The sequence below is a fragment of the Falco punctatus genome (assembly GCF_963210335.1).
Source record: "Falco punctatus genome assembly, chromosome: 1".
Lineage (NCBI taxonomy): Eukaryota > Metazoa > Chordata > Aves > Falconiformes > Falconidae > Falco > Falco punctatus.
The window spans coordinates 76452405-76466260 of record NC_137580.1 but is presented as its reverse complement, the minus strand read 5'-3'; the positions used below and the strand labels follow the sequence as shown (position 1 = coordinate 76466260).

Here is a 13856-nt window from a genome sequence, read left to right as displayed (position 1 = left end):
ATAGCTATCTAGAATTTTGCACAATTTTCCTTGTTTTTATTTTCCCACAGCACAATTCCTCAGCTTACTCAGTTTTTAGGAGTACATATATACATACACAAAGCAAACCCTCAAATCTTTGCTACTAACCATTTGTATATCGAAATACAATTCAAACATCCATGCGACATTTGCATACCATAACCCACGCTGCTCTGCTTATTGCAAGCCTTTGGAGCTTATTTATTCACGTTATATACACTAGCAAAGCACAGAAAATTCCAAAGGCCACCTCTGCAGCATGTACTGCTGTTGCCAAAGTCAGCTTTTTAAAAGTAGTTGCCCAGGAGCCTAATAAGCTTAAGTGCACAGAGATAAACCCTTAAATACAAGAATCTGTCTATATGAAAGGAAGCATTAAATGTCTTTTGTTTACCAAACCTAGCTGCATAAATGAAGAGACTGATTTTATTTAAAAAAAAAAAATAATCAAAGCTGTCATTTAAGAGCTAAGAGGATTTAGAAAATACTCAGAAGGGCAAGATTTACGTAACATGCTGCAAATATTAAAATCCCTGTTCCATTATGCTGCATGTTAGCCATGTACACAGTAATGTCATGCTGCACACGTTCTCTTTAAGGCATTTAAGATCACAAGCTGCTTCTGGCTGGTTACACAGAACATAGGAATGCTGTATGCAGCCTGCAGACCTTATGGAGAAAGACAGCACCAATGAGGAGAGCAGAGAGAAGCTCTAAAGTTAAGGTCACTGATTCACTCTCATTCCGGGGCTTTATTCTAATACTCAGCTACACCATCCTTAATACAGTGGGCTACTGGCTCATTTTAGCATTAGAAACAAATCACCAGTGAAGTAGCAACAGTAGAATTTTTCAGCAGGATGGGAAAATAAGTTCACCTTCATGGTTTATTGCAGTAAGGTCGGTCAAAAATCAAGAATTAAAATGTAACAGTGAAAAGAAAGAGACACACTTTCACAGGATCTGTGAACTTTGTCAAGCTAAGTAAGCAACAGTTAGACATATTTTCTAGATCTGTGGTTGTATGTTCAGTGATATCCAAACCAGAAATGCAAATACAGTCCTTTCACAAAACAATACCTATTAACATATACTCCAACTCAGTTTATGAATTCATTCCTCTTCCTTCACCCGCAATCATCAAGTGAAAAAAATTAGGTTAAGCTTACTAGGTTAAGCACCCCGAAGTTAGAAATTGCCAGAATTAGTGCTGTGGCTGCAGCCCTAACTCAAACTCTGTATTACTGTATGATAAAACAAACATGCTTATGCACATACACACACTTTTCCATAGGATTACTACCATGTTTCAACCATCAAAAAATCTACTCATGAAATGAGCCCGGGTTGTGAAGCAAAGGAAATAGTTTCTGGTTGGAGCCAAGAGTCTTCTGGGTTTTTTGCTGTAGCCAAAAGGCATGGGGACTTGTAGGCCAAAAACCAAATGGCCTTATGATGAAAGCTGTTGACTGTTGCCCTGACAACTGACTTTTTTGTTGTTTTCTTATAGCAGCAAGCTGTAAAAAGGAAAGTTCAAGAAATCTACCATGTGACATCATTATGATAGCACACAGCTCATCAAAGAGTTTAAACCCTCTGCTAAGGAAAGGCTAGATTATGTCTCTCTGTGCCACTTCTCCTTCATCATTTATGGGGAAAAGGAAGCATGTTCCTGACCTGCAGGTTTCACAGATGTTTGCTGGCTGCAGGGAAATGGGCCTGAATATATGTATAAAATAGCAAAGCTGTAAATGAAAGCAAGAAAAGCCTGCAGATTCACAAGGGCAGTGACCTTTCTCTGATGCTCTTTGGATAACTTACCCTGCATTTGCATCAGTGAGAGAAACTCATATGCTTTTCAGTGCATATCATGAATGAAACAAAAAGCAGAAGCCAGCCAGCTAGAGACTACTTTAAGAAATGTTCAATTCTGAGAGCGCATTCAATGCTCATAACAGCTTGGGGACTAGATAAAAAATAAAAAAGAAATCATGTTTACCATAGCCAGCACTTCATTGATATACTAAACAGAGCTAGAAGAACCAACCAATGACTAATGAAGCCCAAATAGTTCACAAAGGAGCTAATTATAACCTTCTTAAATCTCAGCTGCTTGAATTGAGGTTTTTCTGTGCAGGGTGCCACATTACACTTAATTCTTAGTTCTTCTCGGGAAAGAAGTTGCTTAATCTGCTTAACCATTTTCTGAGAAAGAGGCAAGAAGACAAGTTTTGTCCAGATTCTAAATTTTTTTCAAGATTTAAATGGATTTGTAAGAATTTTCTTTCATTTTTCGATGAAAATGCACTACTTTATCCACAACACGCCTTCAAACTTTCACAATAAATGAAGCTAGGATCCATTTCGCAGCTTACTGTGCAGCACTCAAAGCAGACAAATATATGCTGTACAAGTAATTTTAACACTGTCATGTTCCAGAAGTTCCAGCACACTCTCAGTGCACCTTTGTGTGCAACCTGTCCTTACGAACCAGCACAGAGACCATCCTCCTGCTTCCTTACAAAAGCAAATCAAACAAAAATATTGCTTTTTGGCATTTGAAATGAAAGTCACATAGGCAGCTTAGGAAAAAGACCAATTAACCTGGCAAGCAGACATCTGTGCTTTTACAGTTATCTTATTTTGCCACCTTGCATTCTGGGTTTGCTTCTCCCTTTTACCATATCTGATGGTAAGTGTAACTTCTGAAGATCTGAGGCACCTAGAGAACTATTGAAAAAGGCTAATTTTAGTTCCAGAAGGGTAATTTTCCATTTACTCAATGGGATACATTAGCCTGCTGTGAATGGGCCCCAAGAGAACTCACTTTTTTCTGCAGTTAACTAGAGAAATCAGTTACACTAGGCAAAACCCCAGCCCTGGCAAAACCCCTTTTACCTCTACACAACCTTTCTACAGATCTTAATCTGCATAACACGTTGAGTGTTGAAAGTGACACTCATTCAATTGGTGCAGTTATTATTGAAGATCTCTGTTTTCTAAGATAAAGCCATGCTATTAAGGTTCATTCAGACTACCTGCAGGTTGTTTCTTCTTAAACTAATGTCTCATGAGACAGATTTAGGGAAAGAACGAAATCCTTTCTAATATAAATTCAAATCGGTACTTAGGTAAACAACAAAAGAACAAATGTTCCCAGAGAACAAAACACTTACTACCTATGTCAAGCATATCCACTACAGCCAAATCCTAAGGCCGCCTACAAAAACTTGTTATCACTGTAAACATTGATTACAGTATAATTTATACAAGTAAACTTTTAGCTAGCCCTCAGAACTGAGCATCTTTGAAAGGATGATAAAAAGCAGGCCCAAACTTACACACATCCATAAATCTGCTACTTAATTTGAAAATTCTTCACCTCTGATAATTCAGGTATCAAGAAAATACAAAATCAAAAAAAAAAGAAATACAAAGGGAGATGAATAAAATTAAGACATGGTAGTTTTCTAGAAAAGCCCTTTGTCAAGTAACTAATTTTCAATCTATGTTTTTGATAAAGGTATTTCAGCAATATTAAAATCACCCACTGCCACAACAGCAAAAATAAAAACCCACCAGCAGCATCCCTTGCATTAGATCCTTTCTACTATTGGTAAAGACCAGGGATATCTCTGGTCCTAACATAAAATCGTAGGACTGAAAATGAAAAACGCGAAAAATCCATATCCATTGTATTAGTCAAACGAGTATTCTACCATTTTTTTTTTCATTATTCACAGCTGTAACACTTTGAAGTTGCTAGAATTATTTTTTTCAATGTTCATATAAATTTTAAGTGCCTATCTATAGATACAATTTAAAAATCCATGTGTTTTTCTACAAAACAATCTGTTGTTAGAGATATTTTTAATATGTAACCTACTACAAAAGGGACTACCTGAAAGTCTTCATCGCCAGACAGATATTTGATTGGAGATTATTGAAAAGAGAAAGCCACTTTTAGCCTTGTAATACCCTTCTTTAATTATGTAATAATTTTTAGCAAATCTATTCTTGCCTCATCTGATAACTGATTAGATGGTGAGGCAGAACACTGTAAAGAAATCCAGCTTTTACAAGTCACTGTGCCAAGTAATATCAAAAAGCCAGAAATTACTGTCATTTTGAGTTCAGTTTAATATATTACACTCACTGTGTTAGACCAATTGCACTGATTCTTTATTACTGGCTATTTTCCCTTGGGATCCACAAAACAGGTCTTCTAATTTATAGATGCATGCCCTCTTACAAGAATATGGCTATCGTGATTCCTCCTTTCCTTCACATTTCCCTTCCTACAAGGATTTCATATCGCCCATGAAGAGACCACGAATGTTTTTCTTGGAACTTATCTGCTAGATCCATGAGCAGTTTAAACCTGCATAAGCCCACCTCACTGACCAAAAAAAAAAAAAAAAAAAAAAAAATCCAACCATTCTAACTCTCTTCTCCTTTCTATTCAACTTCTTGCCTCTTGCTTCCACTAGCAGAAGGGTTCATCCTTCACTTCACCGCACACTGAATTGGCTCAGGGAATTGATTCAGGTTAAAACTATCCAGGAAATAAAGGTGATTTTTAACCTCAACTGGTTTCCCACATGAACAGCTGTCCTGGCAAAAGAGAAGGGGGGACAGGCAGGATCAGGGACAGAGAAAGTTTGCACACTGGGGGAATCAGAAAACCAGAACTCCTTCAACTTCCCTCAGCTTACATTTATAAACTGCTTCAGTTTATACCAGGGTAAAATTCAACTCAGCTGCAGTGTCTGACGCAAAAAGTGGAAGGCACCTTTTGACACATATCCACTCCATAGCTGGTAAAATTAAGTTTTTTAGCTATTAATGGGTTTCTCCAAAGCATGAGATTATTCAAAGTTTTCTGGTAACACTTGGTTTACACCCTTTTACAGCAGCTGCCCAAACGCTTTTCAGTAAAGTGAAAGATGGTATTATTTCTAAATGGGAACTGACAGTCTTGTAGGATTTTTATAAAGATGCTCCTTCTAATCTGTACAGTATAATTTACAGGTCATTTCCCCCTAGCTGAGCTGTGTAATCATCAAGGAAGTATTATTGAATTATCACAGCAGCATACCATGTTAAAGGTTTTCGTTTAGATGGGTTAGTGCGTAATGGAGGCCCATTTGACAGAGCTTATTTGACAGGACCACGCCAGCACTTCGGCAGAGCAGTTTTGTTCACTTGGCCAATAGCAACATTTTACACTAAAAAGCTGGTACAATCTTCCATTATTCAGAGTAAAACAAGCCTTCCAAGTAGAAAAATAATTATATCATAGTTAGCAAGTAAATGCCATGTAGTAAAGCAGTAAATGCTAAGATTTTAAAATTTGCTTTTATCATGTAATTTGTCAAATTTTTAGCACTATTTTCAATAAATTGAAACAACACAAATTACAGAAACACTCAAGATGTTCCAAATAGTTTTGTCACCCAACTTCTCTGAATGCCAAATTAACATTAAATCATATGCACATACAGTAAAGAGAGGTATATGATCAATCTGAGTTGTATCAAAGATAGCATAATATTTATATACACAACAATGTGGCTCCTAATTATCTAGCACATGGTTTTGACTGCAAAATATATACATATTGAAGACCTTCTGAAAAGGACTTCACTCAGATTTCTACAATAGTGCTGCAACTACCTAGAAAATAAGGTAAATAAGCACTTTCTACTAACAGATTATATAAAGACTAAAACAAGGCAGTATGGTCTCTAGCAGAACCAGTAAAACAGACTTCGACAGGGTTACTCTGGATTCACTGTGAAATTTTAATAAGGTTTTAACTGAAGAGAAAATTTGCCTTAGTTGATTACTTGGACCCTCGTACAGTTTGGCCCCAGAAGACCTTATCTTTTTCTGATAGAGCTCCAAAATATTAGTATTGAAAGTGAGGCAGGAAACAGTCAATGAAATATGTCACAGAAATTGAATGGTATGGTTCAGTGTCTAAGCAGAATTATACCTTCTCACAAGTATTTTTTTCCTAAGTACCAAAACCTAGGGAAGAACATGCAGAACTGCATAATTTCAAGTTGTAGCTGACATGCCATCGAAAAACAACAGTCTTAAATTAAGAACAGATTCTGCCAGATAGTCTTCCTTTTCTTAAAATCCCAAACATATAGACCAGGAAGAATAAAAAATGGTCAGGCAAAAATTTAAATCATAGATTGTTACTACAAAATTAAGACTACCCAATTAAGCTTTTCTTTAGCTGTGGCTAATAGGAGAAAATACTTGATTCCTCTCATTTTTACCTGAATTTGTACAGAAATAAGAAATTTATGACCTTGCGTAAAGACAACTCCCCTGAACAATGTCATTGAGTCACTTCTTTTGATGTCTCGAGGAACTCAGATGTCAGAAGTAAGGGAGATAACTCTTTGGTCTAACATACAATAAAACTGAGACAACCAAAGGACAAGACAGGGCTACCCAGCACAGCCAGTTAATCCGTATCCCGAGCTACTTCATACAAATCTGGGCTCTATCTACCCAGTCAGCAATATGCAGCTTCTGAGGTACAACCGTATTTGTCAATTGCTCATCACACGTGTAGGTGGGATAACCCACACAAAGTGACAAGACTAGTAAAGACTGGGTATAAATTAGGCTACAAGAATGCGCTACATTTAGGATACTTATCTTGGAGAAATGAAGTTAGGGAGTCATAAACTTGAGAACATTTGGGTTATTTAAGCACATTGCAGTTAATCTGCTATGTAAATAGCCTTCCCAGAGCTCACTGTAAAAACCAGGTTATTTAAGTTAGCTAGCTAGCCCAATCAATTTGAAACTTCCTTAACTTGAAAAGACCTGAACTAGTGAATTCTTTTTTCAACTCCACACTAGCTTCCTGAGATAAAAAGCATAAAAATCACACCAATCAAAATATGTTGGTCTCCCCACCCCCTGACTTTTTCATAGAAATACATCTCTACCCTCACTCTTGTACTGTTCCATTCATACAGTGAACTGCGTGCATAGTAAGTATGTATAGGGAGACAATCTGCATAAATTAAAAAAAGGCAATGCTTACTACATAGTTCCATAAATGTTACAGACATTTCAAGATCACACATATATGTATCTCAAAGCTTTGGAACACATACTGAAATTCTGAACTACTTTCACTGAAATTCTACTTACTGAAATTCTGATGCTACTTTTACCAAAAGTCTTGTTTGATAGTCCAATGTTTTAAGTTGGGAGAAGGATGGCAAGGAAAAAAGACAGAAGGTCTGCACAGATGAACTAGGAGCTCCTATCAAAACAGAAATATGAGGAGACAGAAGTAGAGACAGGTGAGCCAGGAGGAATATGGAAAAACTGCCTGAGTGTGCAGGGAGATTAGGAAAGCCAAAGTCCAGCTGGAGTTCAAGAAGGGCTTCAACAGCAAAAGAATAACCCCAGACAAGTGCACACTGGGCACCAACAGGCTGGAGAGCAGATTTGCAAGAAAGAACATGCGGGTCCTTGTGAAAATTGGCCATGAACATGCAGGTCCTTGTGAAAATTGGCCACGAGCCAGCAATGTACCCTTGTGACAAAGACGACCCACAGCTTCCTGGGTTACATGAAGAGGAGGATTCTAGCAGATGGGTGGGTGGGGCATCCTTCCCCTTTACTCCGTACTGGTAAGATGCATCTAGAATGCTGGGCTCCCCAGTACAAGAGATGCACTGATATACTGGTGGAAGTCCAGCAGGCCCACAAAGATGTTTATGGGACAGAAGCATTTATCGTATGAGGAGAGGCTGAGAGAGCTGGGACTGTTCAACCTGGAGAAGAGAAGGCTCAGGCAGCATCTTATCCATGCGTGCTAACAGCTGCTGGAAAGAAGCAAAGATGAAGCCAAACTCTTCCCAGTGGTGCCCAGTGAGAGGACAAGACGCAATGGGCCACAGACTGAAACCCAGGAAATTCCAACTGAATGTCAGGGGGGGAAAAAGAAAAAAGAAAAAAAAAGCAAAGCAAAGACCACACATTTTTCTACTGTACAAGTGGTCAAACACTGGAACAGTGTTGCCCAGAGAGGGTATGCTGTTTCCAGCGTTGGAGATATTCAACATCCAAGTGGACATGTCCCTGAGCAACGGGCTCTACCTGACCCTGCTCTGAGCAGGGGGGTTCAACAGGATGATCTCCACAGATGCCTTCCTGCCTCATCCATTCTGTGATTCTGTGAAGAGACAGAAGAAAGGAAGAGACTGGCCAGCATCTATCATCTACAGTATAGGCTTAATTTTAATCCAAAAGTTAGTGACCCTCCTCATACCAGACATTTTGCTCACGTCTGAATACATCAGTGGCAAAGGCAAACTGATGTTGTTATTAGCTTTTAATCTCTCATGCAGTAAACAAGAATATTAGCTACACATTTTATCTAACAGTGCTTGTACAGCTGTTTGGCTTATTTTATTCTATATACTTTAATCAACTAATTTTGATTTGGTGATCACATTAACATGATTTGTTTATGTTGCTTCTGTTGTTTTAAAGTAAAATGAAGTTCTATCACATTGAGAACAGAAAAGATTCAAGAATTCTTTCCTAGATGTCTGCATTCTTGACTGGAGTTGTCTTTGCAAAAACAGTAAGTGCAAGTCTTGCTGCAAAGCAATTTTTTCTTGAAAACATTATTTCTTGAAGAAAAACTAAAATATAGTACAGAGAGAACAGGTCTGAAGTAGTATGCCTACCCAATAATCAGTCATTCAAAAGCAGAGCCAGAAGCTCATCTCCCTTCCTATGTTTACATTAAGGTAGAACTATGGGTGCTAGATTAGGTGTAGGATATTAAGGCTTGAATGCCACATGAGGTCTGGACTCCCTGGACTCCCTTCCTTCCTTCTTTCCATTTCTATCACCAAGAGTTATCAGAAGCGGCTGTTCCATACCAGTTAAATTCTAGAAATAAGACTTGTAGGAACCCCTTAGGAAAATGTACCGGTAATTATCATCTTTTCTTGCCACTCCTCCCTTTAACATTCCACAGATGTGTCTTCCTCATCAGGTATTTATACCATGCTCCATTACTCATTGTATTTGAGCTCATAAGCCAGAACAACCCAAACCGAATGACTGGATAAAAACTAAAATTTTCAGCCACAAGTAGACTTCAGGATACCAAACCAACTTCGCTGAGTTAAAAGAAAGAAAAAAAAAAAACCAAGATCCATTTACTAGTGTTTCAGTGAAAGAACTTCTGTTTTAAAAACCATCATGGTGCATGTAGCCTATCACTCCTTTTGGCCCTTCACAATTCTTTCTTAACTTAAAGGTTAATTACAACACTGAAGTCTCCAAATGGGTGATACAGTTTTCAAAGCCTACTCCTCAACTTGGCATGACTATTTTCTATGGCAACCAAAAATTATTTTAATGTATGAAAGGGCTGTTACAGCACAATTATCTGTCTTAGTGCATAGACATATGTCCCAAAAGTGAAGATGTAACATAATTATTTGCAGTTAAATGAATGTGGGGCACAGCACAGAAAGACTAAAGAGGTCAAATGTGCCTCTGCTTACTTGTTTCCTTTTGCTGTGGAGTTTTGGTCGTACATACACGAGAGCCTTGTATCAGATCCACTAGATGGTGCAATCCATCTTCTCCGTTAAATTCTTTTGGCGTTTATACACATAAGTAGTTAATTTTTGAAGATGAAAAAGTCAAACTTAATACTAATCAAGGAAAGGTTTATTACTGGAAGAACAAGGCACCAAACAGAATGTCAGGGTTCAGGAAAGATCTAGGCTTGAAACTCACATATGTTAGCAGCCAACACCTCCATTTTCAAGGGAAATATGATTCCACCTAATTTCAGACTATATAACTGCGCTCCAACAACATTTTCATCACATGAAAAGAAAAGTAATCAGAACACCATGCTTTAAATTATTTAAGTACTATCAACAGGGAAATAATCAACCCACTAGGGGGTCAACAGATTTATTGACCAGTAAAGATTGGCATTCAGCAGCGTGTCAGTACTCAAAACAACCTAAAATTTGTCTTACATGCTTCAGAGGTAAAACCAGTACCATAAGACTAGAATATGATCTCTCCCTTATTATCCATAATCTTAACCTAAAGCTGGTTATCTTTTCACTTCTGATCCTAATTCCCAGTCTTGGTAAGGGATTAAGTCAAGATACAGAAATAGAAAAAATTATTGCCAGGTAAGGAGGTGAACTATCTCAGTGACAGACAACAGCCTTGATCTGGATTGCAGCCAATTTTATTTCAGTCCTTGCCAAGTTCTCAAATGCTTGAGGTCTGCTGAATCATTGAAGAAGATTCTATACCACTTATTACTTTCTTGGTAAGTGGCTATTTACCATGAAGAATTGTGTGCAGTGCCAAGACAAGTCCTACACTAGAAAGCAGGTTACACCGTTTCAGAAAATGGAACAGGTGCAATGCTTTCTGCTTGGCAGGCTTACTAAAATTGGTAGACCTTCAAAAAGTAATTTATTAGTCCTCTCCTGGCAGTTTTTGGTGGATCTTTACTTTCAGCAATTTCTACTTTTTCTCCTCAAATAATGTGTTCTTTTTACAGGGCAATGAAGACTGTTAATCAACATATTCTGCAGCAGTTGGAAATGTAGTTTCCTGCAGCCTAACAACAACAAAAAATTAAATAATTTACCAACATCAGTGACCTATTTTGCAAAGGATAACCCTTAAAATTCAAAGAAAAATGGATTATTTTTTTCTTCAAAGCAATACAAATTGCACCCTAAACATCACAAAATTGACGCCAAACTCCATTTTTTCTCCACTTTATGAAAACACCTCTGTCAACTGTGATAAGGAATTACAAAACAATACCAACTTTGCTAAAATTAGCATAATATTTCTTGACTGAACGTTTTCATTGTGGGTCTTTTCCTTCTGGAAAATATTCCTTTGGGGAAAAAAATCCTCATGGAAACATGTCTGCCATGATGAAATGTTGTCTAAAAGGTCACTGCTTTTTTGATGGTATGTCAGTCTCGTCCAACAACAATATTTCGGTTCTTCATTTCACTTAAGAATTTTAAACATTTTCAGAAACACCTACGTCTTTCTTAATAATCTGTATAGCGCAAATAGAAAGTATGGAATGAAAAGCTGGAAAGTTAGCCTAGAAACTTACTCAATTACATCGAAGTGTCTACTGACAGTACATTTAATAGTATCTTCACACAGAGATCATCCATAATGCTTTTGCCCATTATTCCATGTCATGCTTGCATACACTACTGACCTTATGGAGCGCAGGAGCCATTACTGGCACCAGAAATCCATTGTAAATGTAATTCACAAGCTGGTTACGTATTGAGGGATGTGCCACCTATGAGGGTGAGGAAAGAAAGACACAGAACAGTTCCAGTAAGATTTAAAGGAAGACAGGGCACAGACTGCTATTAGCCACTACCAAAACCCTTTCCCATTTAACAAGACATGTTCGTTTGTCCTCCTCACCAGCAATTGCTATGATTCAGGTTCTTAAAGATTCTTCCTTCTTCAAAGAAATACACAAGCTATGTTTAATTGCAGTAAGCCTGCCAAATTTAGAGAACAGGGCTTTTCAATCTCCCTGCATGCTGACAAAGATGAATGGATGGAGAGAAAAGTGTGTATACCCATGCATCAAAGGAAGATTTGAGATTCTAAATTTAGCTCCTGCAACCTTGTCAGGGGCACTTGAAGGTGGATTTGCCATTAACTTGTCCTCCTACAAGAAGAAAAAGCAGAACAGCTGCATTCCTATGGTTCAAGACTACATAAACCAAGCATGTTCTAGCTATGGGATAAGAACATACCATTCATATGCCCTTCTCCCAACCACTGTAAAATTAACAGAAATGAAATATTCATTCAATACATTGGTTAGGAACTTTAAAAAGTGAACCGCTATTAGAAGCCAAAAATTTAATTTTATGATGAAGCATTCATTTTGTTTTCGCAAAGAAAATATACTATCAATTCATGCATTTAAAAGAAATTACATAAAAGCAAAAAAAAAAAAATCCATTCAGAAGCATTCTAAGTTAATATATTCTGTTTAAAGTTCACATAGAGACTGGAATGTCACAGCCTACATGCGGCCAGAAATACATTCTCCCATTTGCAATTCTTCCTAGACTTCCTTTAATTTGTAACCCTTACTTCAGAAAGGGGAAGAAAAAACATTGCCCTTCCTATGCTGTGATCCAGGGAAAAAGTAGTAAATGGCAAGAGATTTTGGCTACACTGTCCCTTTTTAACTTCTAGACAAAGTTTTTGGGTCAGCACAGAACAAGCTACACCATGAAGACAGTTCCACGCACCAAGGAAAAAATCCTGCAGTAATTGAACTTTCAATTCAGCTGAAGAAAGACTATACACAATCAAGCAGCAGTCAGGAACCGCTCTTTCTGCATGTCACCTGAAGATCTTTGAAAAGTGGTTTTAAGTAATATGCTCATCTTCAATTTGTCTGTGGTAACCTTTATATCATTTTTTCAAAGTATCAAATATGACCTCCTGCAAATCAGGATTTGTAGAAAAATTCTTAGACACCAAAATGAATATTGGCCACGTTTAAAGACGCATGTTAAACATCTTGTATATCACATTTAAAGGATGACATCTACTATTATTTTTGCTTGTTCAATGCTTTAATAGTCAAACAGTTGCTTTACTGTATTTTGCACACATCTCATTAAAAAGTTTCTTTTATTTAACACTAAATGTGATTAAATTTTCGATCCTATTCAGCATATTTCTTCAAGTAACACATAAATGCAGAGTTTCTGTAGAATTTACATCATGTTTTAATAAAATACTGGACCAGGGTTCTAAAAACAATGTAAAAAGACAGAAATCTCATTTTACGTTTAGATCAAAGGGAAAAAAATAGTAAGGGATCAAAGCCAGGAAAAAAAAAATGTAATCAAGAAATAATCACTAAGAATAGAGAGCGGATTACGAACAGGCCAATCTAAAATGAATTTACATTTCTAGGAAGATACCTAAATTCTGCTTGGAAAGCTTTCTTTATGCAGTACTTGCCAACAGGCAAAACAGACTGTTTTCTTTTGTACACTATTATGAGAGCTTAGGCAAACACAGACTGTTTTTCAGTGCTTAAATATATAAAAGACTGTATTTTCCCACATGTGAAGGAAACATTGTTTAAAAAAAACAGAACATCCTTCCAATTACATAATGAAATATCATGCTACCACACAAATCTACTGTTTTCATTTGAAACATTTGTCACCTAAAAACCAATAATATATTAATTCATCCTTATAACCTTATAACCAAGACAAACAGCACAAAGCATTCATTTCATAAGCAACTTATTTCAGTGTAACTTAAGAAGCCTATGCCATTAATAAAAGTAAATAAACTCTGAAGTTTACAAACTTCGGCAGAATATATAAAAAACTCCTACTTCCAACTGACACACTGACTCTGCTCCATTACCTGTATCACAGCATTGCAAAATTCAAGGGAATTCATGAACTGTACAAGGGCTGGTGACAACAGCCAGTCATCTTTCAGCAGACAGTGCCACTCTTCTCCTTTTTCCTCCAGCTTTGTAGGCAAAGATGAATAGAGGCCACTTAATCCTGTTGCTAGCACCTGTATTTCAAAACGAAAGGAGAAATAAGTTAACTTTCCAACTGGCCATCTGCTTGAATGACAATGCCACAAACTGTTTCCCTTACTAGTTTTAGTAAGGTAAGAGTGTTGAGATTAATTTCCTTTCCTTTTGAAAGAGTCCTGTAGCAGAAAGACATGAATATTTTAAAGAGCCT

The 13856-nt window shown here is 37.2% G+C and overlaps 1 protein-coding gene across 12 annotated transcripts in view; it reads right to left on the bottom strand.

The window, feature by feature from the left end:
• Positions 1-13856, bottom strand: part of FHIP1A (FHF complex subunit HOOK interacting protein 1A) — a 95719-nt gene that overhangs the window by 24008 nt on the left and 57855 nt on the right. For all 12 annotated transcript variants that reach the window (XR_013927702.1, XR_013927703.1, XR_013927704.1 and 9 more), the window contains 2 exons: positions 13522-13680; positions 11312-11398 (listed from right to left, as the gene is read on the bottom strand). Coding sequence is in view for 9 of the 12 variants with exons in the window: in XM_080384732.1 (XP_080240858.1) it covers positions 11312-11398; positions 13522-13680 (246 nt within the window). In the remaining 3 variants the exon portion in view is untranslated. The remainder of the gene's footprint in view (positions 1-11311; positions 11399-13521; positions 13681-13856) is intronic.